Source organism: Neophocaena asiaeorientalis, unplaced genomic scaffold (genome assembly GCF_003031525.2).
Source record: "Neophocaena asiaeorientalis asiaeorientalis breed wild unplaced genomic scaffold, Neophocaena_asiaeorientalis_V1.1 scaffold155, whole genome shotgun sequence".
NCBI lineage: Eukaryota > Metazoa > Chordata > Mammalia > Artiodactyla > Phocoenidae > Neophocaena > Neophocaena asiaeorientalis.
Window position 1 is genome coordinate 6,857,940 of NW_020173040.1, and position 27,598 is coordinate 6,885,537.

At 40.6% G+C, this 27,598-nt stretch overlaps 1 protein-coding gene across 2 annotated transcripts in view; it reads right to left on the minus strand.

Moving 5' to 3' along the window:
• Window positions 1–367: 367 nt before the first annotated feature.
• The window catches only part of EFL1 (elongation factor like GTPase 1), a 130,970-nt gene continuing 103,739 nt past the window's right edge, over window positions 368–27,598 (minus strand). Inside the window, exons 17-19 of one of the 2 annotated variants that reach the window (XM_024742798.1) lie at window positions 24,315–25,297; window positions 14,037–14,221; window positions 368–1,190 (exon numbers count right to left, since the gene is read on the minus strand). In XM_024742798.1, coding sequence (XP_024598566.1) covers window positions 1,002–1,190; window positions 14,037–14,221; window positions 24,315–25,297 — 1,357 coding nt within the window. In that variant the 3' untranslated portion in view covers window positions 368–1,001. The remainder of the gene's footprint in view (window positions 1,191–14,036; window positions 14,222–24,314; window positions 25,298–27,598) is intronic. The other variant, XM_024742797.1, reaches the window with a different exon arrangement.

Below are 27,598 nucleotides of genomic sequence, written 5' to 3' on the forward strand. Positions count from 1 at the left end.
CTGTGCTCTGCAAAGAGTTTATTAAAAACAACAAACAAACAAAAAAACATTAATAGCATTTCAAGCCTGGTCTGATAATTTTAGGTGTTTTGAAAAAGAATCCTTCTTTTAAGTGGCTATAAAAGGTATTAAGTGGTATAAAAGGTATTATAAGTGGCTATAAAAGGCTATTACTGACTGGATTGCATTTGTACCTTACATGGGGATCTCCCTGAATGAGGCAACTGAGGAGATTTAGGGAAAGTATTTACAATCAAGGCAATAATCTCATCATATTAGCTAATATCCCTTCAGTAAGGCTAAGAGGAAACAGCCGAGAGAATTACAGAAATTTACCTTTTTTAAAAAAAGAAAAAGGTATAGGGCATAACTTTAATTAACATTTATTTAAATATGAGTGATGCAATTTATGAGGGAGTGTAGAAACAGAAGGTTTAAAGGCTAACAGTTGAACATTACATTGGTTTGCTACACGAATAAAGATGTGTAGCAAGATGAATCAGCTGTAACAGTGACTTGGTTTAACTAACCTAAAGGGAGCTGGTCTCTCGAGTATGCGGTCTCTCCAAATGATGTTAAATGCTGTGATTCAATGATGAAATATGAAGTATGTTTAAGTGGAGGATGTAATCAGAAGAGCGACACTCTGATGACAGGCAGAGGGGTGGGTGCTCAGTGTAGGGGACCCAGCCCACTGGGGGAGCTGCACACCCTGCCCCCGGCACTTAGCAAGTTGCCCTCATCACAGCACGAGTCTTGCTGCCAAGGGGTTATACATAGGGTAGGAAGAAGGCACCACTGCAATATTTATAACTTCTTGCCTTGTACCAGAACCAGTTACAAAAGCATTTTGGAACGCCCTCTTTAAAATATGATATGGATCAGCTTCATTGAAAGTGAATGCACAGAGATGATGCGGCATAAAGAAGTTTCCCCAGTACCGAAGCCTGGGTGATACTCCCTAACTTATTACAAAGAGAAGAATCTGCCAACAGTAGCAGTTACTTATTTTTGCTGAGGGTTCTCTGCTTTTCTGCGTGCTCCACAATCTTCTCTTCCACATAAAGACCCTTCCGCTTTCGTACCGCATTCATGTACTTCCGGGCCTGGTTCTCAGAATCAGCCTTTTCCCCAAAGTGCAAATACTCCTCTTCAGTGGTTGGTACCCAGAAGGGGTCGCTGGGAATGATCTTGTAAAAGAAGGTGACAGAATGTGCTAGATTAGACAAGTATACTTTCATCTCAAATGCCAACTCATAGTCTTAGCTTAAGAATAAAAGTGAGGCAATGAAGAGTTAAGCTTGCTAGAAATGGTAATAAACAAATATGAAGGATCACAGGCGGTATGGACAAATGGAAGTAGATTCAACAAAACTTGTGACATACATATTATTCTTTACTCCTAGAGCCTTTACATAACACTAAGTAAGAAAACTATTAATTTTGAATAATATCATAGAAAAAACTCTCCCTTTCACTAGGATATACCTGGGTATCAGTGTCACTTCACTAATTTTGCCTTTGTCCTCAGCAAAGACCAACACACGTAAGTCCATTCTTGATTATTCTGAGCTTTTTGCTCCAAAATTCAGTGCAGTATTAGGAGCACGGTATTGCCTACAGATGAAGACCACATTCCACAAGATCAGCTTTACCAGTAATAACAGTGAGATTCTGACTTTTATATGCCTTGTTCTTTTCGTTGTTTTTTCTTATTTCTCAGTTGGGAGGAAAGAGGTGCTATTTCTCAAGTGGTCTCAAATCCCAACACTTTTCAATTTAAAATGCAGAAATGAAAGAAAAATTTATTTTATAATAGTCACTCTTCAACATAAAAAAAGGAAATTTCTGTGGACCAGGAAGGGAGAGGTTCTTGGAGGGAGAGAAGAGAGCCCACAGTAATACGTGAGGGCAAAAGCCCCATCCACTTCCCATAGGGAGCCAAGACAGCTGTGCACCAGGAGGGCCAGGCTTTTACTGCCCACTTAGGATGGGCCCAAAGCCACATAAACCAGGTGTGTGGGGACCAGAACCATCCACTCTTCTCTGGAGCTGGAATAACCATGTCTGCCAAGGGCTGTGGCTGAAAATGAGTTGTAGGTCATGAGATAAAAGCTGTCACCTTCTGAAGATCAGACTCGGCCTGTGCTGAGTCTGTTGTCCTGCACCATCCACACTGGTGAAGGCACCAAGCTGAGCCACTGCAAATGCTACAGTTAGAGCTACGGCACTCAGGAGGACAGAGGAGGAGAGAATTCCTGCTGAAAATGACCCTACCAGTAAGATATACAGAAGACAAAAGGAAATCCAGCACCATGAAAGACAGGTGCCAGACTCAACAAAAGGGAGAATGAATAATCAAATAGAGATAATAAGGTAATCTGAAGAGAAAATTCTAGAAAGTTCATTTAAAAATCCTCCAAGAAATAAAGGAGATGAGGGTGGGGAAGAGCATCCATAATACATTAGGCAGTTGTGAAAAAGAAAGAACTAGAAATCCCAGAAATTAAAATTTTAGACATTAAAATTTAAAAAAAACAAAGAAACTCGGTGGGTAGGTTAAACAGAGAACTGCTGAAGTGAGAATAAGTAAATTAAAAAGACATTTGATATTCAGAACATATAAAGAACTCTTAGAACTCAACAACAAAAAAACCCAAACAACCCGATAAAAAATGGGCAAAGGACTTGAATAGACATGTCTCCAAGAAAGATATACAAATGGCCAACAAGCAATTGAAAAGATGCTCAACATTATCAATCATGAAGGAAATTTAAGTCAAAACCACAGTGAGGTACCACTTCACACCCACTGGGATGACTATTATTTAAAAAAAAAAAAAATGGAAAAAAAGCGTTGGTGAGGATGTGGAGAGACTGGAAGCCTCATGCATTGCTGATAAGAATGTAAGACGCTACAGCCACTGTGGAAAAGTCTGGCGGTTTCTCAAAAAGTTAAACGCAGAATTATCACACGACTCCGCAATTCTACTCATAGGTAGATACCCCAAAGGACTGCAAACAGGAACTCAAACAAGTATCAATACATATACATGCAGAACACAGCAGCACTATTCACAACAGCCAAAAGGTGGAAAAGCCTAAATGTCCATCAATGGACGAACAAACTATGGTACACAATACATACAACGGAATGTCACACAGCCATACGAAGAATACTGATACATGCTAAATGTGGATACACCTCCAAAACAGTATGCTAAGTGGAAGAAGCCAGACACAAAAGGTTACATATTATATGATTCCATTTGTATAAAATGTCCGGAATAGATAAACCACAGACATAGAATGCAGACTGACGGTTACCCAGGGCTGGTAGGGGAGTCTGTGTGTAAGCCCAGATCCAGGAAGGCTTTGGCACATCTCTAAATCCAAGGCAGGCGTGGAGGCTGGAGCGAATGTAACGCAGGGGTTGATGGTGCTGGTGCTGAAGTCAGATCTGCATGACTGGGGCAAGTTACTTAAAGGCATCTTGTGCCTTAGTTCTCTCGTTTGTAAAGGTGTAATATTAAAAAAGTCCTAATCTCCTATGATTGTATGAGGACTAAATGAGATCATCAATTTATGTCAAGTCATGCCAGGGATGCAGTAACAGCACATCACCACTCTCTCTGACACTGCTGAATTCAAGACTAGGGCTACAAGTGCAAGCACAGTTGAATGGAAGTGGAAGGGGTGAGTCTGGAAAGTGGATAGTGTCTCTGCGTGCTCTTATGAACCACCAGCCTATTGTGGCTGGAAAAACAGACCCACTCAAAGAACTGCTACTGCATTCTGTCCCCGGGAGATGAATCCCTTTGCTTCCACAGTCACCTCTGGAGACCCTGTCTGCCACTCTCCTCCACCACCGCCAGCCACAACCACATGTCACAACCTCCTAAGTGTGTCAAAGCACAGACCGGTGCCCTCAGGCTGAAGATGGATGACATGCTAGGTATGAGGACTCAAGTGTCATCAGGGTATACGTCTACAGAGGATAAGCAAAATCTCCAAGGTGCCATTAGCCAAGTATTAGCAAGTTGCTGGGGCCCTGCCACCCCCAAGTCTAATCTGACAAGGTACCAGAGTAGTGGGGTGATACTGCTGACCTGGAAGTTCCCACACACCGGTGAGTGGATTCAAGGGTGCTGAGAGGCTGGTGGAAGCCTGAGGGCAGGACAAAGGCAGTTGCAGGTGGGGATTTTGTGGCTAGAGACAAGTGGTTGGTAGGAGAGATTCCTGAAACTGGGTGGTGCCACCATACTGGCCCCAGCAGCCAGATGGGGCTGGACCAGTCAAGCCATTTCCCGGCCAAAGCCACTGAGGATCTAGGGTACTGTGTTGAAGCTGAGGCTCCCCTCCCCCTTTCCACAGAAGGCCCCCTCTTGCTTAGAGAGGGGAGGAAGAAAGTCAGGAAATGGAACATTTACGTGGGCAGTCATCCACAAAGACTATACTTGTAAGAGACTAGTTTTAAGCCAGTTATCAGTGCCCTCCTCTAACTAGTTGGATGATAAACCCATCACAGAATATAAAGAAGCCACATGTTCTTAGCAGGTCTCAGTGGTAGCAGTGAACACATCTTTAATCCAGTTAAAAAAAAGTGACACATTTTATAAAGAGAAATAAGTGAGGTGTTAGTTGGGAGATATCAGAATCAGACTGGCCAACTGAAGACCAGAGTGTCCTCTTTTCAAAAATGTAACTTCAGAGCTTCAGAAGGGTCCAGTTTTGCCTGGGCCCTCAGCGTATATTTCTGAGGTTTGCTCAGTTTGTTTCCCGAGCCGCCAGGGCCACTTCCTGTGCCCATCTCCAGCTGCCCGGGGGACTCGACCCGATGCGGGCCCACTGCCCACACCTCTTCTGTCCAGCACGGGCAGCTGCTGTTTTCACCTTCACTCCTCCTGTATCTGTGTGGACATCTGGAAGCTTCTTGCCTCGACATGCCAAACAAAGTCTCAGAAAAGGGGCAATGGGGTACACTTTACCAGAAAGTGACTGGCCTGGTCCAGTCCCACCTGACCGTGTTAGGGTCATTTTGAATTTTCCCAGTGGGGTGATGACAAGGCCGCCCCAAAGGCTGTCCAGGTGATGCTCCACAGAAAGGCATCCTTGAGGCGACAGAGCAGAGCTTGCTATCAGTTTGGAAGAAAAGATGCTTTCTTCTAACTGGCTCACCCAGGATTCACATGCCTACAGTGAGAATGTTTTTTTTTTGGCAACTCCACAGCCTAAAGAGGATGCCATTTTCTAACTCACAGGAAGAAAGGCACCCAAGTGCTAGCTGTTGTCCTGAGCATTACTACAAAAAAAAAAGCCTAGAAGAAAAAAGATTTGGGAGCTCTCTTTCAATACTTTGCCCAATTTTCCCTATGGTTATGGCTGGCATGTGGCAAACACCATGTCCAAAATACACTTCTTCCGTGCGATTGTGATCACTTCTTCCTTACCCTAACGTGAACTTTAGCCCACCCCTCAGCAGCGAGTCTTGAGGTTATGCTGACATACATGTAGATCAGCACTGGCTGGTAATATTTTTCCTTCTGTGTCTGTTATTAGTTCCTTTTCTTCCTTTTTCATAGAAGGGTAAAACATAGAAAGAGAAATTATGAGATTGCTGACTTCAAAGGTTTCCTCATGGAAAATGCCTGTAATTTTATTTTCTCTATTTTTTGAAGCACTTTCTCTCAAAAGCTCTTGATTGTAAATTACATGGTGTGGTAGAATACAAATGGAAAAAAGTGCCTTGGAGTGAGAAGCCAGATCTCAACAACTGTGTTATTTCTAAACCTAACTATGGGGGAAAACTGAGACAGCCAGAAAAGATCAGATCAATGACACTTAATTATAATGTAGTTTTCTAGACTTTCAAAAGATTTGAAGCTTTTGGGAACAGGACCATGACAGGTGGCAAGGGGATGACAGAAGGATGGTACAAAACTGGAGCAAATTTTCCTTGAGTACATTTTTCTCTCAAGTTATTTATTAAAGGGCGGATTTGTAATGATTAGCTGTAACTAAGTCAAAAACTAATATATTTTTAAAACTACTACTAAGTATGTCAGATTAACTTTCAGCCTCCCCGCCCTTTTTTTTTTTTAATTTTGAGAAAGAAAGGAGACTGAAAAACCATCATGGTTTTCACATTGACAAAAACTGCCTGCTTTGTAAAACTTTGCTGTTTTATATTAACGGTTCCTAAGTACTTATTATCCTCTTTTTCTTTGGTATTATTATTTCAGGTGGGCATACAGATGACCTAGGTTCTGGGGGGAGGGGTAGGTAGGCACACATTTTCTATAAAGCTCAAGACAGTAAATATTTTAGACTGTGGGCCACATGGTCTCTGTTGTAACTACTCAAGTCTGCTTGAAAGCAGCCATATAAAATACGTAAATGAATGGGTATGGCTATATCTGAGTATATTTTATTTACCAAAACAGGTAATGGGTCATAGTTTGCTGACTCCTGAATGAGTTAAAGACTATATTGCCCAGCCTCCTTGTCAGATGGAGCCTTGTTAGATGTGGTGGGATGATGTGTTCTGGGCAATGGACTTGGGCAGCATCCTCTTAACGGGACTATGCCCTCTTAACGGAGTATGTCCTCTTCCCATTGCCTATTCTTAATGGCCGGTATGCAGAGGTGACAGTAGGAGGTGAAACAGCCACTCTGGACCATCCAAGTGTTGAGAAAGGCAGCAAAGGAGCAGAAGCCTGGGCTCCTTCCACAGTGAGCTGCACACCAGCCCTGGACTGCCTCCTGAAACTCAAAAGAGAATCTTCTGCTTAATTTGAGCCACTCCACTTTGAGATCCTTTTGATAGAGCAGCCTTATCTGTTTCCAGATATATAGCTGACAATTGGGAAATGGTGAGAAGTTTATAGATCTTTAAAAAAATGTGCTTTATAAAGTCACTTTCAAGGACAAGGGTGACTACAAAATGATGAGGGGACTTCCCTGGTGGCGCAGTGGTTAAGAATCTGCCTGCTAATGCCGGGGACATGGGTTCGAGCCCTGATCCAGGAAGATCCCACATGCCGCGGAGCAACTAAGCCCGTGTACCACAACTACTGAGCCTGTGCTCTAGAGCCTGCGAGCCACAACTTCTGAAGCCCGTGCTCCACAACAAGAGAAGCCACCGTAATGAGAAGCCCGCGCACCGCAACAAAGAGCAGCCCCCGCTTGCCACAATGAGAAAAAGCCCGCGAGCAGCAACAAAGACCCAACGCAGCCCCGAAGACCCCACGCAGACAAAAATTTAAATTAAAAAATAAATTTATATAAAAAATAAAATGAGGTATTTTAAACAAACAATAGAATAAATGAATTCAAATATATAATTCTTCCAATAATGATGCCATTACAAGAGCTCTGAATATGTTTTAGATCTGTATTTACAGAGAACCCCAGGGATCACTTAACCTATACGCTCTTTGTTCTGACCAAACATACTATAACCCAGTTTTCTGCACCAGTGCTGATCAAGGACATTTTCTTTTCTTTTTTGAATTTTATTTTATTTATTTTTTATACAGCAGGTTCTTATTAGTTATCCATCTTATACATATTAGTGTATACATATCAATTGCAATCTCCCAATTCATCCCACCACCACCACCCACCCCCCGCCACTTTCCCCCCTTGGTGTCCATACAATTGTTCTCTACATCTGTCTCTCTATTTCTGCCCTGTAAACCAGTTCATCTGTACCATTTTTCTAGGTTCCACATATATCGTTAATATACTATATTTGTTTTTCTGACTTACTTCACTCTGTATGAGGGTCTCTAGATCCATCCACGTCTCTACAAATGACCCAATTTCGTTCCTTTTTATGGATGAGTAATATTCCACCGTATATATGTACCACATCTTCTTTATCCATTCGTCTGTCGATGGGCATTTAGGTTGCTTCCATGACCTGGCTATTGTAAACAGTGCTGCAATGAACACTGGGGTGCATGTGTGGTTTTGAATGATGTTTTTTTCTAGGTATATGTCCAGTAGTGGGATTGCTGGGTCATATGGTAATTCTATTTTTAGTTTTTTAAGGAACGTCCATACTGTTCTCCATAGTGGCTGTATCAATTTACTTTCCCACCAACAACGCAGGAGGGTTCCCTTTTCTCCACACTTTCTCCAGCATTTGTTGTTTGTAGATTTTCTGATGATGCCCATTCTAACTGGTGTGAGGTGATATCTTGTTGTAGTTTTGATTTGCATTTCTCTAATGATTAGTGATGTTGAGCAGCTTTTCATGTGCTTCTTGGCCATCTGTATGTCTTCTTTGAAGAAATGTCCTTTTAGGTCTTCTGCCCATTTTTGGACTGGTTGTTTTAATATTGAGCTGCATGACCTGCTTATAAATTTTAGAGATTAATCCTTTGTCTGTTGATTCGTTTGCAAATATTTTCTCCCATTCTGAGGGCTTTTTGTCTTGTTTGTAGTTTGCCGTGCAAAAGCTTTTAAGTTTCATTAGGTCCCATTTATTTGTTTATTTTTGTTTTTATTTCCATTACTCTAGGAGGTGGATGAAAAAAGATCTTGCTGTGATTTCTGTGAGAGTGTTCTTCCTATGTTTTCCTCTAAGAGTTTTATAGTGTCCGGTCTTATATTTAGGTCTTTAATCCATTTTGAGTTTATTTTTGTGTATGGTGTTAGGGAGTGTTCTAATTTCATTCTTTTACATGTAGCTGTCCAGTTTTCCCAGCACCACTTATTGAAGAGACAGCCTTTTCTCCATTGTATATCCCTGCCTCCTTTGTCATAGTTTAGCTGACCATAGGTGTGTGCGTTTATCTCTGGGCTTTCTATCCTGTTCCACTGATCTGTACTTGTTTTTGTGCCAGGACCATACTATCTTGATTATTGTAGCTTTGTAGTATTGTCTGAAGTCAGGGAGTCTCATTCCTCCAGCTCTGTTTTCTTCCCTCAAGATTGCTTTGGCTATTCAGGATCTTTTGTGTTTCCATACAAATTTTAAGATGTTTTGTTCTAGTTCTGTAAAAAATGCCACTGGTAATTTGATAGGCTTTGCATTGAACCTGCAGACTGCTTTGGCAGTAGAGTCATTTTCACAATATTGATTCTTCCAGTCCAAAAACATGGTATCTCTCTCCACCTGTTGGTATCATCTTTAATTTCTTTCATCAGTGTCTTATAGTTGTCTGCATACAGGTCTTTTATCTCCCTAGGTAGCTTTATTCCTAGGTATTCTTTTTGTTGCAATGGTAAATGGGAGTGTTTCCTTAATTTCTCTTTCAGATGTTTCATCATTAGTATATAGGAATGCAAGAGATTTCTGTGCATTAATTTTGTATCCTGCAACTTTACCACATTCACTGATTAGCTCTAGTAGTTTTCTGGTGGCATCTTTAGGATTCTCTATGTATAGTATCATGTCATCTGCAAACAGTGACGGTTTTACTTCTTCTTTTCCAATCTGTATTCCTTTTATTTCTTTTCCTTCTCTGATTGCTGTGGCTAGGACTTCCAAAACTATGTTGAATAATAGTGGCAAGAGTGGACATCCTTGTCTTGTTGCTGATCTTAGAGGAAATGCTTTCAGTTTTTCACCATTGAGAATGATGTTTGCTGTGGGTTTGTCATATATGGCCTTTATTATGTAGAGGTAGGTTCCCTCTATGCCCACTCTCTGGAGAGTTTACGTCTCTTGTAACATTCTTTATTTTAAAGTCTATTTTACCTGATATGAGTATTGCTACTCCAGCTTTCTTTTGATTTCCTTTTGCATGGAATATCTTTCCCCATCCCTTCACTTTTGGTCTGTATGTGTCCCTAGGTCTGAAGTGGGTCTCTTGTAGACAGCATATATATGGGTCTTATTTTTGTGTACATTCAGTGGGCCTGTGTCTTTTGGTTGGAGCATTTAATTCATTCACATTTAAGGTAATCATCAATATGTATGTTCCTATTACCATTTTCTTAATTGTTATGGGCTTGTTTTTGTAGGTCCTTTTCTTCTCTTGTGTTTCCAACTTAGAGAAGTTCCTTTAGCCTTTGTTGTAGAGCTGGTTTGGTGGTGCTGAATTCTCTTAGCTTTTGCTTGTCTGTAAAGCTTTTGATTTCTCCATCAAATCTGAATGAGATCCTTCATAAGTAGAGTAATCTTGGTTGTAGCTTCTTCCCTTTCACCATTTTAAATATATCATGCCACTCCCTTCTGGCTTGTAGAGTTTCTGCTGAGAAATCACCTGTTAACCTTATGGGAGTTCCCTTGTATGTTATTTGTCGTTTTTCCCTTGTTGCTTTCAATAATTTTTCTTTGTCTTTAATTTTTGTCAATTTGATTACTATGTGTCTTGGTGTGTTTCCCCTTGAGTTTATCCTGCCTGGGACTCTCTGCGCTTCCTGGACTTGGGTGGCTATTTGCCTTCCCATGTTAGGGAAGTTTTCAACTATAATCTCTTCAAATATTTTCTCACGTCCTTTCTCTCTCTCTTCTCCTTCTGGGACCCCTATAATGTGAATGTTGTTCCATTTAATGTTGTCCCAGAGGTCTCTTAGGCTCTCTTCATTTCTCTTCATTCTTTTTTCTTTATTCTGTTCCATGGCAGTGAATTCCACCATTCTATCTTCCAGGTCACTTATGGTTCTTCTGCCCCAGTTATTCTGCTATTGATTCCTTCTACTGTATTTTTCATTTCAGTTATTGTATTGTCCATCTCTGTTTGTTTGTCCTTTAATTCTTCTAGGTCTTTGTTAAACATTTCTTGCATCTTCTCGATCTCTGCCTTCATTCTTTTTCTGAGGTCCTGGATCATCTTCACTATCATTATTCTGAATTCTTCTTCTGGAAGGTTGCCTATCTCCACTTCATTTAGTTGTTTTTCTGGGGGTTTTATCTTGTTCCTTCATCTGGTACATAGCCCTCTGCCTTTTCATCTTGTCTTTCTGTGAATGTGGTTTTTGTTCCACAGGCTGGATTGTAGTTCTTCTTCCTTCTGCTGTCTGCCCTCTGGCGTATGAGGCTATCTAAAAGGCTTGTGCAAGTTTCCTGATGGGAGGGACTGGTGGTGGGTAGAGCTGGTTGTTGCTCTGGTGGGCAGAGCTCAGTAAAACTTTAATCCACTTGTCTGCTGATGGGTGGGGCTGGGTTCCCTCCCTGTTGGTTGTTTGGCCTGAGGCAACCCAACACTGGAGCCTACCTGGGCTCTTTGGTGGGGCTAATGGCGGACTCTGGGAGGGCTCATGCCAAGGAGTACTTCCCAGAACTTCTGCTGCTAGTGTCCTTGTCCTCATGGTGAGACAGAGCCACCCCCGCCTCTGCAGGAGACCCTCCAACACTAGCAGGTACGTCTGATTCAGTCTCCTATGGGGTCGCTACTCCTTCCCCAGGGTCCCGATGCACACACTACTTTGTGTGTGCCCTCCAAGATCGGAGTCTCTGTTTCCCCCAGTCCTGTCAAAGTCCTGCAATCAAATCCCGCTAGCCTTCAAAGTCTGATTCTCTAGGTATTCCTCCTCCCGTTGCCGGACCCCCAGGTTGGGAAGCCTGAGGTGGGGCTCAGAACCTTCACTGCAGTGGGTGGATTTCTGTGGTATAAGTGTTCTCCAGTTTTGAGTCACCCACCCAGCGGTTACGGGATTTGATCTTATTGTGATTGCGCCCTTCCTACATTCTCATTGTGGCTTCTCCTTTGTCTTTGGACGTGGGGTATCTTTTTTGGTGAGTTCCAGTGCCTTCCTGTCAATGACTGTTCAGCAGTTAGTTGTGATTCCAGTGCTCTCGCAAGAGGGAGTGAGCACACGTCCTTCTACTCTCAAGGCCATCTGAATGAGATGGACGACTTGTCATCTCTAAGATATTCAGAAGCATGAGCTGCAAGTTCTGAAGGCAGTTTTCAGCAATGGCAGCACAAATGAAGAAAGTGTTTCACTTCTCAAGGTCATTGCTTTGAAGTGGAATAAGTCTCTCTTCAGTTCTAAGCATCATTTAGCTGCACTGTCCTGTAATCACACATCTGGTCACTAAAACACGTGGGGGATAACGCTAATGTTTACCATTAGGAACATCAGTAATATATTTACACTATAGACGTAGTTCTTCAGAAGTTGCCTTTATAAATCCATTCCTTCTACTTCTTACTGGTTTGTGTTTTTATGTAAAAGTTGAGTGCCAAAAAGCAAAACCAAAAAGCTAGAGGTTTGGATAAGTGGGAAATTACTACCCATAAGTGTGGGCATTAACAAATAACTTAAATGTTTTGTGCTACTGTTTTCTACATAATGAAGTACAGCAATGGCGTCTATTCAGATATAGGCCAATAAAACCATCAAAACATCATTTTATTTCTAGAAAAAGATGCAAGAAAAATTTCATAGTAAATCAGTGTTAAAATGTAGTTTGTACTGACAACCAAAAAAAATGTAACCTAAATTAGAACAATATTAACTTTAGTTCTATCAAGTACGAAGAACGTAACTTTCTCTTTTCAAGGAGAAGCAGACACAGTTGAGTGTTTTGGACTAGCAACTTCATTTGTATCAATTTAGATGATATGAACTTGCCCAACTAAAATCAAATTTGCCCTGTCCGAAGTTAGTTTTGCTGAAGTGTCACCTTTCTTTACTTTGCCAGATTCACTTGACTATAGAATTCATTTTAAAGAGAAAGTTCTCCCTCAATTATTCCCATTCCTCTATACTGTCTAAATTTAAACTGCTCGTTGGAAGCATTCTAGAAAAAGGGACCCAGCTGGCTAAAGAAAGCGAAAGGAGTAAAAAGAGCTTAGCACTGAACCCAAACCATGAGCTTTGTTTATAAATAGTTTAAGGAAAAAGTCTGGATTTGTGTGAAGTTGAGTGCAATGCCACACTGCTGAGAGAGAGCCAAAAGGAACATGACACGGACTCTAAGAATGTTGACAAGAAAACAATCTTCATGCCAGGGAGGGCCTACCAGTGTCAGGCACTAGGCTAGATATTCCATATACCTTATATCTCAGGGGCAAAACAAACTCAAGGAGGTTCCACAATTTGTCCAAATAAGTGGCAGAATTAATATTTGAAACCAGGACTTCTCAACACCAAAGTCAATGCTCCTTCCACTAAACTATACACCTCCACGGTACAAGAGAATAATGTGAAGTTACTTAGGTTCCCTGTAAACAGTGACAACAACAGAACTTTCTTAAAACCACATTTCAAACTTACAACCTGCAGTTTAAAAATGCTATTCCTGACCTTAAGGCTTTGTCTTGAAACATAACACAATGCTTTCTGCTCATGCCCTACAGCTTTTCTTCACTGCTTCTCACACAGGCACCCTCCAACCCAATGTCCTTCTCTCCTCCTTAGCTGCTAGCTTCTACCTTTCCTTTCAGGATCTGTTCACAGAGGCCGGTCTGACTTCCCCGTCCTTTCTTGTTATTATTTTCTTGCCCTAAGTTAAAAAACAATGTGTTCACAATCTTGTCTTCTCTCCCAAGCAATGTGGACCTGTTAAGTTTGCATTTCTGATTACAGATAAGGTTTGCCTTTCACCTACCGTTTCCTACACTGACAATGAAGTGTTTTGATGAGCCATTTTATTTCACAACACTTGAAAGCCACAGGAGCCTCGAATCTCTATAATGGGGACTGAAGAATATGTAACACGTAATAATTTAAAGGTGTCCCTTGTAAGAAGCATAACTGTTTGCCTTTAAATGCTAGAAGTACTTTTACCCCAGAAGAAACAATACCTTAAAGTTTCACTTTCAAAATATCTGTGGTTTTCTTATCTACAATATTACCTTTGGAGGGAAAAAAGGGATTAAATGTTCTGTCTTAAATTTTACATCAAATGAAAAAAAAATGAACATATATGTGTGTGTGTATTACAAAGCGCATATAACCTAAGGCTCATTCAATCTGGATGAAAAAATGCCATCTGCTTTGTCCTGTCCATTTGACTGAGCAGAGCCAGAGGAAGGCCACATGGCCTGGGAAGTCGTCTGCTACTCTTGGCGCCATCTATAAGGAAGCACATCCGTAGATGCAAAGGAAGGAACGAGGATTTGGATTCTTACCTCCCAATGGCTAAATATCAGCTGCGGGCTGGCCAGGCCACTTGTCCTCTTCCTAATTTCATCAGCAAAGCCAAAGCTTTCGGCCACGGGCAGCACAGCCTTGATGATGAACATGTCCGTCCCCTCTTTCATTTCCTCTTGTAGCACTCGACCTTCTCTCTTTGACAAGACCGCATAGACCCGACCTGCAAAGCCATATACACCTTTTAAATTCATTGACCAGCTACATGTCTTGAGCGACACAAAGATGGGACTACTCCTGTACCCTGTAACAATCAACTAATGATTAACTTTGTTCCCAATAATTTTGGTTTACAAAAGCATGGGAAATTTTCAAGTGTTTATTTAAACAGTAAAGCATGACAATTATAGAAAAATTAGAAACAAATGATAACAAAAGGTGAAATCACCCCAAACTGCATTACCCAAGGACAATCCCCTCAACACAGCGTGAGAAGCAGGAGACTTTAAAAGGACCTTTTGATATAATTTCACTACGAGGTGTCTTTGGGTCTGAAATCCAACGAGATGAGTGTGACTGGGCTTTGTAAATGTTAAAATATTCTAATAATTTCAAGACATTATTAATGTGATAATAATTATCATGATGACAAGCTATTTGGGACTAGTAAGCAATCAACTGGCTCAATGACATTTTTATACTAAAAATTAAAGCCGCAACATATATATGCTTGCTTGTATTTGTTTTAAGCTGATACTATTTCAGTGGTACAAATATAAGGGTTTTATTACCTGAAAACTGATAGTCTGGAATCTTTAATGTCTGGTAACAATTTTTACTGCCACGTCACAGGAATTCTAGCAAATCCTCTTGGCTAGCACTTTTATTTCATCTTTAGGCACAATTCTTTCTTCCACTCACGAGGGAGACCCCTTCCCCTCTGACTGGCTTCTCTATGACTGCCTCTGGGCGCTCAGACTAACCATTCAGCTAGTAAGCAGAACAGACTGCAGAGAACAGAGATAAACTGGAGGTCACAGACAACTGGAAGGAACTTGCTTTAGCTAATGGGTACACTCATTAAAGCCCCCACTTTCACCTTCCATTTAGAAAAAATAATTTTAATTACGTAAGTGATCTATAAATATATTATCCTTACAAATTTACACATTGCAGTGAAGCAGAGTGCAAGTCTCCTCTGACTACCACACTGAGCTCTGGACTCTGCCCTCTGTCCTAAAAAACTGGGTGGTGATCTGGTGTGGATGCCACCTACCTTACTTATTTTTTATTTTTTAGACTAGGCACTGAGGACACAGGGCAAACTTTTCTCTCTGACTCAGATTTCCCCCTGGTGGTGGTTATTGGGTAGGATAAAGGAAAACAAATGCCAGGAAACCCACTGTGTCGCAAGGCTTAAAAATTTAAAAAAGCCTTAAAAACTCCGCAGGGCCTTCTGCTTCTCTTGGCTTAGCATCAAAACAAATAAATTAAAAATTCCACCAGTGATGACAGGTACAGTTGTCCTCTTCCCCACTCCCACGCCGGCCTCCACAGTTTCGCCTTCTTCCTGCCCCACAAGCCCTAAGGGACTGCCTCTCGCGTCTTCACTGTGTGCTCTTTCTTTAACACCCAGGCTCTACCGGTTGCCGAGCTCTATTAAAGCTGCTTCCTTGAAACTTCACAATAATTTTCATATTCCTATCCTAAATGTCTTTTTCTCAATCCTCATTCTCTGATTTCTCTGCGGTTTCTGCAGCTACTGATCAACACCCTCTCTGACAAATCTCTCCAATCTTAGTGTCACCTTCCTTTGACCCCTGGCCCTCTAACAACCATCATTCTACTTACTGTCTACTACAATAATTCTTAAGGGTATGACTTCTTCCTAAGAGTATTCTTTGAGGCTCAATACTCTTCTCCAAACAAACTTTCCTTTCAGAAAGCCCATTCATTTCTCATTTGTGTGGTTTAAATTATTAACTTTATGTCTGGGATTCCTGGGACTCTGTTTCTAAGCCTGGCCTCTCAATGGACCTCCAATCTCACATTTACTGGGACTGTGGCTGCCAGGGCATCTCCACGGTGGAGCGCAACTTCCTTTTAAATTCAACGTGTCTAAGACACAATACATTTCCTATTGCAAAAGGCAACTCCACTCCTCAATTTTGAAGTCATTTCTCCTGTCATTCACACTAGAAATCTCAGAGTCAGAGAATCACAGAACAGTGGGCTAGAAGGGAACTCAGGGGTCAAGTTCTACCACAGTAGTCATTTAGATTCTGCTTGCATACGTCTAAAACTCACTTCCTCCCAGGGCAGGCCATTCCATCTTTGGACGGCGCTGACTGGTAGACAATTCTTGAGCCCCAAGTTTCTAACCATCAGGCCCAGTTTTTGTCCTATGGGACAGGTTTAACCCCTCATCCACAGACCAGCCTTTAAGCTACTTGAAGACAGTATTCAGCCTTCTCTTCTCCAGTCTGAACACCTCCTCTTTCTCTGTCACGACCTTCCCTCCCTGTTCCACCCTGACCGCTTTCTTATTTGAACGACTACAATTTATTTACATTGCTTTTGGAAAGCAGTTTCTAGAACTGAAAGCCATATTTTAGGTACAGTCTGAAAAGCTCTTGAAAAAAGCAGAATAATTAGTGTCTTTATTAGTGATCCCCTCTAGGTTATATATGACTTGCCTGAGATTCTTGTGAGAAAAAAAACTTACTGTAATAGCTACCATGTGTGAACTAGTCATCTTTATTTACTCCTCTACCTCACTCTAAGGAAAGTTTTAAGGTGGTTTATGGAAGTAAATACCAAACAATGGGGTGGGGAGAGAGAAAGAATGAGTAAATTGGGGCAAAGAGACTATGAGGAGCTGGGCCAGCAGGGACGAGCCGCCTGGCTGCTGCTGCAGAGGCTGGCTGCTCCTCCCCTGCTTCACGGGTCATGCCAGCAGGCTTGGATCAATCATTATAATTGGAACTGAATGTAATTAATCATGTAATTTTGGGCCATTCCATTTTAATTCCACTAAAACTAAATCTTAAAACTGGGACACAGTGATGGATCACTGAACAATGGACACCAGCTACAACAAAACCTTCCAGTACACTTGGCGCTCATGACAGGTGTGTCCAATGCTTGGATGCACTCAGGGACCCTTCTCCACTGCTGAGGTTACACTGAGAAATGAATGCAGTCCTATCAATGAGGATTTCTGATCATGTGGCCCCTGACACAATATTCTGATACCCCTTCAACGGGTCATAACACCTCAGGCATTTGCTCACTCACTCAAAGGAGGATCACGGTGCGTCCTACCGTACGCAAGGCACCAGGGGAGAGGCATCCGTCAGGAAAGAAGCGGCAACAGAAAGGTTAATTGCCTGACTGGTTTTGATCAGGGCTCCACTTTTAACGACTACACTATAAATGTCTCAGCCTGTACTCCAGGCCCTCTATGACCTGGCAGGAACCTACCACTCCAGCTCCTGAAACTGCCAGACCCTAGAGCACAGAGCACAGACTCTACACTCTAAGCCAAGGTAAACCCCTCACTGCCCACAGGACACGTTTGAGGTTTTTCCACTCTGAGCTCACAGCTTCTCCAACTCAGAATACTCTTAGCCCAGCTTTATAGTCAAATCCTTTTCATCATTTAAGGACCATTCAAACACAACTCGTTCCACAAAGTGCTCTGTGAGATCCCAAGATCGAAATAATCTCTTCACCATTTGGGCTTTACTGAACCTAATCTGTTCTTTTGTGGCATTACAGATTCTTATATACACATTTTCTTCTTCCATAATAGGCAGTTAAGATTGGTCTGCAGATTCTACCATCTTTAGAGCTGAAAGTTTGGCAGTTAAACACATGTTATTTTTTTTCTCAGAATTTAGGAAAGGAAGCAGCTGTCCACAGCAATGTTTTCTCTAATAGTAAACAAACAGGAAACAATGTGAATTTCCAATTTGGGGATGATGGGAAGTAAATTACAGCACATCAAATTGATAGGATATTATGCAGAGGTTAAAATGAAAATTATGAATACTAAGTAGCCGAATGGAAGTGTGTTTATAAAACAAATAATAAATGTAAAAAGCAAAACATCAAACTGCCTCTACCATAATGCATAATAGCTATGCAAAATGTACTCTTATGGACAAAGATGGTAAAAGAAAATGAAAAATGATAGGCTGACTTCCAAGGTGGAAGATTTTTCTTTCATCTTGTGGTTTCTGTTACTGTCGGTAACACTTGCGGTATAACTTCAATTAAAAACACACACACACAAAGAAATCGGTGGGCATTTCTTATGCTTATAAACTAGGTCACACAAACCTCTTTTCCTTTTGTCACAGAACAAGCAGACTGCTAAATCAAGCAAATGTGGTCGACAGGATGCAGGTGGTCTTCAACCAAATATGAGATAAAGTGTGCTGTGGACGTAATGGGGAACGTGGGCTGGTGGCTATTAGATAGAAATGGATGTTAACAAGTCACTCCCACCCTGGAAGGATGTCCTTAGTGAACTGTCAGTGCTCTGTTCACAGCTCTGTGTCCTTACTATGATAATCAGCCACTTAAAAATTCAGAAGGCATGGTGATCAAATCCAAAGTTGACACGAAGCTGGCAAAGGTAATAAATTCTTTGACAGAATCAGGATAACTAGGTAAGGACCCAAATTTAATAAGACACAGTATGGGTAAATGCAAGGTTTTACTGTTGGGTTCAACCAACCAGTGTCCAGGATTAGAAAGGTAATGCTGCATAGCAGTGTCTATAAAACCAACTGGAAAGGAGTTTACTTTAAGTTCAACAGAGGTCTTCAGTGCTGTGGTACAAAGAAAGCCAATTTAATACCTCGTTGATGAACTCAAAATTATTCCATCCATCATCAAAGCCCATTTCAAAGTACAATCACTTTCAAAAGATTTACCCTGTTTTGAATTTTGCTAATCCAAATTTCTCATAAAATTTCACTAAAAACCCATATTTATTCACTAAATTCAATTGTATTTTACTAATTGTTTTACATACTTAAGCTTTGTCACCTTAACTTATTTCTCAGAGCGGGAACCATGCTTAACGTAGTGCTGGCATATATAGCTCAATAAATTTTTGTTGAATTAATGAAATGCTGGTGAAATATAAAAAGAACTCCAAGTACGAAATAAGAATAGGTTTTTAAAAGTAGACAGTAATACTTACTAAGAATGTTTCTGATACATTAAAACACCTATGTTTTAACAATATAAGCATTTATCCCTACAAATAAAATAGAAGCCCTATAATAACTGTAGATGTGAGTAAAACTAACAGTAACAGAAGACGTTATATTTTATATGTGAAGCTACTGCCAAAGGTAAAAACAATGGAGAGCAAGAATGAAAGACGTCAACAGGTTAGAAGAAATATGAAAAGAGACAATTTACTAGTCACATGATGATCAATTAAAAACACAGACCAAGTCTTATGTCCGTTCAAGCTCATAAAAGGCAGTTTTCATGGGTAAAGAATGATAATAAAACCACAGTTAGGAAAGCAGGTTTTACAAGTAAAGGAGGTCATTTTCTTGGGATTATTTCCCCAGACAAAACAATTTTAAGATGATTATTTTTTCTGCAAAATTTCCCATTTTGACCATAAGCAATTCTATACATTTATAAAAGGATTCCTTATTTTAAAAATCTGTGTAGAAAAGAGTTTTAAAAAGAGACTAACTCATCTTACTAAATAAAAAAGACCTGACTTGTCCTTTTATTTGTCTGGTGCCAATTCTTGGAGAATTAAAGGAACCAGCAGCAGTCTGAAGTTTTCCTGGAAGATCTCTGAATATCCAGGGAGGAAGCAAAAAGCCTCAGGAACATAGAGGTCTCTTCATTTCTTTTTCCAGGTGAAGGTGGTGATTTAGAAAGAAAAAGGAAAACACAAGTGAAGAGCTGAGTATCCTGATAGACCTTGGATACTAAAAACTGGTCACCATTATCAAAGAATCCCTCAAAACAAGAGAAAACAGGCTTAGGAGGAGATTCTCTAGTCTAAGCAAGAAGGCCTCAAACCAATTCAGGACTAAAAAAAATTCCAGATCAAATCTAAACACAGCTTCTTTGTAAGGCAGTGGGTGTGGTAGCCAGTTGATCTCTGAGAAATGTATTAAGAAGGCTGACCAGCGACACTGGTACAGACTGTGTACAGTGGACCCTTGAACAACACAGGTCTGTGTTGGGTGGGTGTGGGTCCACTTATAAGTGGATTTTTCTAAGTACATACTATAGTACTACAAAATTCGCAGCTGAATCTACTGATGTGGACCCATGTATAGGGAGGGCCAACTGTAAAGTAATATACAGATTTTCAACTGTGTGGTCAGTCAGCACCCCTAAGCCCCGTGTTGTTCAAGGGTCACCTGTACTAACCAATCCACATATAAAAGGTTGAGATTTGTACCTGGATAAGGCAAGGCAAAGACATATTCTGCTCCTAAGGGAGAAGAGGGCATATAACCCTGAGGGCTAAGATAAGCATCTATTCCTAGAAAGTGCCAGAACTGACTCAGCTGGCCAGGTGAAAAGTACCAGGATGAAGATCAAAGTGCCGGATGACAAGTGATATTCAAGGGACTGCCTGGTCACATGCACGGTCCGGTCCTAGTGGTGACTTCCTAACACAGATGGAAAAATGGACACAGAGGACTGACTCAACAAAGGTGACTCAACAGTCTGCTGGGAATTTCCAATAAATGCCAACAGCTGAACCTAGCTTCGTGTGTTGTGCTGAAAAGCTGTCTTCTCAGAAAGGACAAATGCCGCTCCAAATGGATTATGTAAGGAGAGATGGCCATTTGGGGAGGAAATATGTGTTCCTATTATGCTGGGAATAAGGGAGGGAAAGACAGGCATAGATAGATCTACATTGACCCTAGACTTTGGGAAGGCTCATTTCAAACACATAAAGGAAAAGAAAAACCAAACAGGCTTATAACAAACCCTAAGATAAAATTCCTTTGGGGAGTAACAAGAGTCTGAAAATATCAATCATGAATGATCCCAATGAGAAAAAAGGAGGAGAGATCCTCCCCACCCAAAATAAATAGCTCCAAAATAAATCTGTTGGGTCATGGAAGGCACTCTGTTGTACCTTCTGACTCCTATTTTAAGAGGACAGGCACAGTAGACAGAAGAAGAAGATAGCAAACAACTAAGGGAGGATCGTAGTATGTCCTGGATGTTGAAAACTAGAGTAAGGCGAGCCTACCAAGTAACAGAGTTAAAGACAACAAAAAGGGTCACAGCTACAACTTGAAGAGGCCAGTGTAACATTAATACAGGACAGCAAGAAGTCCAGGGTTGGTTCTCAACACCTATGTTACCTCCATTCTCTTCAGTGAGGAGAATGAGGAAGAAACTACAGCAAGTAGAACAAACATGATAGAAGAATGCTGAAGTTCAAGATAGCCGAGCAGTTGATAAGCAAGTAACTGGCCTTCTTAAACGAGTTCAAGTCTCCAAGACCAGAATTCTATCTCATGGCCCTAGAGAAATTTGCCCTTTTGAGAACTTGTGGATAGCAGGGTAACTGCCAAACTACAGGTAAAAGGCAAATGATAAATGAACTTTTTTAAGGATAAAAGCACTGGTTTCCATAAACTACAGACTAGAAAGCCATACACTAATTTCCTACAGAATTTTAAGAAAACATTATAAAGATTTGTATATATTTATAGAAGCATGAGGTAAACCTTTGGAGATGACACGGACTTTCTAACACAAAATCCTATCAACCTAAGCTTATTTCTTCTTATAAGATGGTTGGTAAGTTGATAATCAGGGGAATGCTATATACACAAAGGACCTCAACTTCATCGCAACATTCAATTCACTACTTATTGAGTTTCACTTCTCACCAGACAAGAAAAGGACACATGAAAAAAAATAAAAAAATGAATCAATGTGTGAAGATTATGGTGTTGAGGGACTTCCCTGGTGGCGCAGCGGTTAAGAATCTGCCTGCCAATGCAGGGGACACGGGTTTGAGCCCTGGTCCAGGAAGATCCCACATGCCACGGAGCAACTAAATAAGCCCATGTGCCACAACTACTGAGACCACGTGCCACAACTACTGAAGCCCACGTGCCTAGAACCTGTGCCCCACAACCACAATGAGAAGCCGGCACACAGCAATGAAGAGTAGCCCCTGCTCGCAGCAACTAGAGAAAGCCCGTGCACAGCAACGAAGACCCAACGCAGCCAAAAAAAAAAAAAAAAAAAAAAATTATGGTGTTGAGACTTCTTTTTCTTGGCATTAAAAACCCAAAACTTTCTTCACTATTGTTGTAATGTTTATTATGTATTTTACACACACACACACACACACACACAAAACCTAAGGTAAGAAATTAATTGTATAGACTCAGTTTACTCATATGCAAATACAGGAGTTCTACATAATTTCAGTCACTAAGATTTAAATCCAGCTTTTGGGGGAACAAAATAGAAAGACAAACTTATTTAAAAAAATAAAAATGAGGTTGATCCTGACTTCTCACAAGTGAATGACAAGATGCAACTGCTGAACTGCATTAAAAGAAGAATGCTGTACCGCATGCGGGAGGTAGCAGTGTGTCTGTGTCTGTACGGGTGAGATGGTATCTGGGGTGCTGTTTATGGCTGCTTTATTTAAGAGGGAGGCTGACCGAAGGAAGTATGTCCAAAGGACAGCAACTGGAACAATTGAAGGATTAAAAAAAATCATATCCTGAAAACCAGCTGAAGGATGTGGAGAGTTTTCCCCTACATATAAAGCTAGAAAACGAATGCTCTCCTCAAATATATGAAGTGCTACTGCATGTAAGAGGGACGAATGGTGGTATGAATGGTGAGAAACTAGCAGGAGACAAGACTTTTTTGCTCAATATGAGAAAGACAGTTTAATCCCGGAACTGGCTGTGAGCTGCCCATCAACAGAAGTATTCAAACAGAGGTGGCATAAGGATCTGTCAGCGTAGGAAAGACTGGAGAAGACTTCTGAGTTTTTTTTTTGAAGGAATTAAGACTGCTTGATTCTAATTCTACCTCTGCCTTCTTAAATTAAGAAGGTTCTCAATGGAAATGTGAAGAACACCCGGGAATGGTCTAGATCGGTGTTCCTCGAACTAAGCTACGGATTCCGTGAGATGTTAATAGGATGCTGTATTCAAGTAAGGTTGAGAAACACCACATATTCCAGGCCGTATCTGCAGATCTGACTCACAGCACATACTGGCTTTAAGCCGTCCCAGAATAACCAAACCTATGTACCTGTGTTTAACTCAACTGTTTTTGAAATGCTGCTATGGGTGCTCCGTTCCTCTCACAGGAACCTTACTGTGATGCAAGCCTAAATTTCTTTTTGGGGAAGAAAACCCCCAACAGTTTAGATTTATGCTTTTAGGAATTAATTGGCAAAAGAACTTTACCAAACAGAATGTAAAGGAACCACATACTGACTCAAAGGACCTCAGAGCTCGAGAAAACACAACAATTTGGTCCACTCGCTCATCCAGTGCTCAATTCCCCCTTCTATAACCTCCTCACCGCTGAAGCAGTTCCACAATCTCAAGAGGGTAAAGAGAACTACCGTGTGGCCAGGCATGGTTCCAGGTCCCATATTTGTGTTCTCATGCTACTCTTCACAACCTCCAATGAATTATTACCTTCTTTTTCAGAGGTGAAGAAAATAAGTCTCACTGAAGTACAATCTGTCAAAAGTCAAAACAGCTACCAAGTGCCAGGGTTCAATGTCTCCTGAGATCTTAAAGGTTCTTCTCCCAAAGAGAGAAAAATCAGCAGTAGGATCTGATATAATAGTTAGCAGTGGATAAAGTCCCAAATAATTTTCTTCTTCAGAAGACACCCAGAATTCACAGAAGCCCTTTGTGTTAGGAGTATGAGAATGTCACCTTATTCTCTGATGGTTATCACAACTTTGGTTACCCAGACTGATATGGTTATTCCCTTGTGAAAAACTACTGCACGGGTTTGGATGGTAAAATATATGAGAAGTTTAAACCTCATTTACCAGACCTTCTGTTGCAGAAAAGTCTTTCTATTTTTGCAAAACAAAATATCCTAAGTTGGCAAAACTTCCACTCCCTTGCCCCCAAGATTTTAATATTTAAGGCCTCTGACTTTCTAAGATCTTAGTTCCTGAAAATCATATGATAATGTAGCTTCTGCAAAAAAAAAAATATTAAATGAGTTTAAGCTTTCTGATCTGAGAGACTTCCACTGTTATTCATGGTATTTCTCAGTCTTTACCTTTCTTGCCTTACCGAGAACATCACTGGTGGCCATGATGTCACACGTGTACATTGCTGCCATCAGACGCTGAGGTTTCACTTGCAGTGCATAGCGACAGGCTTCCTTCATGGTGGCAATGAGCTGTCCTGAGAAGGGTCCATAGCAGTCGGTGAGTGAAGACTCTCCTTTCTGGGAAGCCCTCTTCTCAAAGGGCTCGGAGCAGCCACCTTGTAGGTCTTGGTGTTCATCTCTACCAGAACAGGTTTCACCTTCCCCCTGTCCCTCTTTTACCAGATCACTTTGTTCTTGATTCTGCTTATCACTTGCTGTTTGGTCTTCAAATTTACTTAGGTCCCATTTTTCCAGAACAAAACAGACACCCATGAGAGGCTCCTCACACATGGGGCCAGAGAGGGTTGCTAGCTGGAAGCCACTCACGATGCTATTGCCCAAATCTCGGTATCTACTGGCTTCTTTTGATGCTTTGCCATCTGGGCCTGTCCATACTGAATTCTGAAAATCTTTACTTTTATTTACTAATATGTTGGGCCCACATTTTCTTGGGCCAAACGACCAGATTTGGTCAACAGTGTTCCTCCATTTTCTCCCTGTTAGATGTTGCTCTAGTTTTCCTTTGAATTCCCAAATTTTCTCTTGGGTCTTCTGGTGAATCATCTGAGTGCTTTTACCCTCATTCAAAGAGGATATCAACTGCTCCATAGAACGAATCACATCACTATTTTCTTCCAGAATCTGAGTGACTTCTTCTGGAAGGGGCATGGCTCGAACACTGAGTGTGGCAAGTTTATTGGGGGTTGTCATGGTGATTAGCCCACCAGAGTAAACTTGGATTCCTTCAGGGATTCTGTTTTGATCTTCTTTTGTTTGGTGTATGACTGCAACTTTTTGTTGTTTGCCTATTTCTTCATTGACCATGTCAACTTTGGGGGGTTTTGTGATTGTTTCTCTGAATGGAATAATGGGTTCAGATACACTGATTTGAATCTTTGCAAACCTACAGAGTCAAGAGAAATAACGCAAGGTTATAATCAAATTGGCATCAAAACGCCCATGTAGAAATGTTACATAATGAATATTCTGCAAAAACATAGAAATATAAAAATTATTTTACTAGGAAATATTGGTAATTTACGTTATATCAGAATTCAAAAACCACTTTCATTTCAGATTCAAAAGACCACCTCTAATGGGAACAGACCTTCAGGGAGTTCTTTGCATATACTAGAATCTCACTGCTTTGTTCATTCTCAAAATAAATAAACCATGTATTTAGATAAGAATGTTTTACAATGGAATATTACTCAGCCATAAAAAGAAATGAAATTGAGTTATTTGTAGTGAGAAGTAAAATAGGCATTAAAATATTTTTTAAAAAGAATGTTTTGAGTGGAGAATAAATGTTTTAATAAGGTTTTACATGAATTCTTTAAAATATTATCTGCCACTTTAAGAATCTGGCGAAGAAAAGCTCAATGATTATAACTCTTAAGAGATAAAAAAAAAAAAAAAATCCTGACAGTGGATTTGGCTTTAATGAGGTTCATGGTGAGGCTGGCAAGACCTAGGAGTCTGTCTAGAGTAGCACTCTCCAAAAGATCTTTCTGAAATAATGGAAATGTTCTCTATCTGTACTATGATTACAGAGTACTTGATATGTGGCTAGTGCAACTGGGGAAACAAAGTTTTAATTTCATTTAATTTAATTTTTTTTTTTTTGTGGTACATGGGCCTCTCACCGCTGCGGCCTCTCCCGTTGCGGAGCACAGGCTCCAGACGCGCAGGCTCAGCGGCCATGGCTCACGGGCCCAGCCGCTCTGCGGCATGTGGGATCTTCCCAGACCGGGGCACGAACCCGTGTCCCCTGCATCAGCAGGCAGACTCTCAACCACTGCGCCACCAGGGAAGCCCTTAAATTATTTTTTTTATTACCTAAACATAAAACCCCCATACTGTATATAGTTCAGTTTGGCCTGCTTTTTGGACTTTATATGAATAGAATCAAACATTTTTTTCTTCAATTGTCTTCTTTTGCTCAATATTATGTCGTGAAATTCATCCATGTTTGCGTAGTTAGCTTGTTCACTGAGATTATTCTATAAAATTCCATGGTATGGATTTACCGTAATTTATGCACTTTATTTTGAGTTTTTTCCAGTTTTGGGCTATTAAAATTTTTGTTGCTATGAATATTATTGATGCACATTTGTCCAGCTTTGTGTTAAGTATATATAGAATAGAAATGGGAATAGATTTGCCAAGCCATAGGAAATAATTATCTCCTACCTTAGTAGATAATACCCAAACTACATTCCAAAGTAGTTGTACCAACTCACGCTCCCACTCGCTGTGTAGGTAAATTCCTACATCTTTGCTCTACATCCTTGCCACCATCTGATGCTGTCACTTTAAAAAATTTCAACCACAAATAAGTAATTCAATTAAAATCAGTTTTAGATTTAAAGGGGGAATTTTACTTGAAATATAATTCTAAGTACCATAAAGCATTATTTTTAAAGAGGAGTTAATGGCCTGAGAAACGTAAGGTTATTTAACATTGAATTTTAATTTGGTAGCAAAGAGTGTGAAAAGAGAGAAAATAAGTTAGCTCAAAAACTCCAAAAAATAACATACCATTTCAATACTGTTAAGAAAAAACCCCTGAGAATTAAGTTACTATTTTAAAATACATGAGGCCTTATGATTTATCCAATTAGGATTATTCTCTAATCAACATTATAATTATACCTTCAGAAATTCTAAGAAAATGGTGACAACATGAAAGAGATGGAGAAACCTACCTTCCAATTTTGCACTAATTATGGCTATAGAAACATTTAAAGAAACCCAAATGGATGGTGCTGCAGGAGCAGCTCTTCTTATTCTACTGTACTGTTAGTAGTAGCAGTAGAGTAGTACCGTACTACAACAACAATTACCACCACCACCACTACCAACTTTACTAGGTTGTTTTAAGGATTAAATGAGACACACAGAGTTCAACACAGTGACTAACATGTAGTATTTAGTATGTAATCATGTTGATTCTTTATAATTATTATTTTAGCTATAATTATAATTATGGTTATTAAAGTCCCAGAAAATTGAAAAATAAAAGGAAGGAAGGCCATTACAGGGTGATTCATCAAAGAAAAACAAATGGCCAATAAACAAAGTAAAAAATGTTTCAGGGACTTCCCTGGTGGCGCAGTGGTTAAGAATCCGCCTGCCAATGCAGGGGACACGGGTTTGAGCCCCGGTCCACGAAGATCCCACATGCCGCGGAGCAACTAAGGCC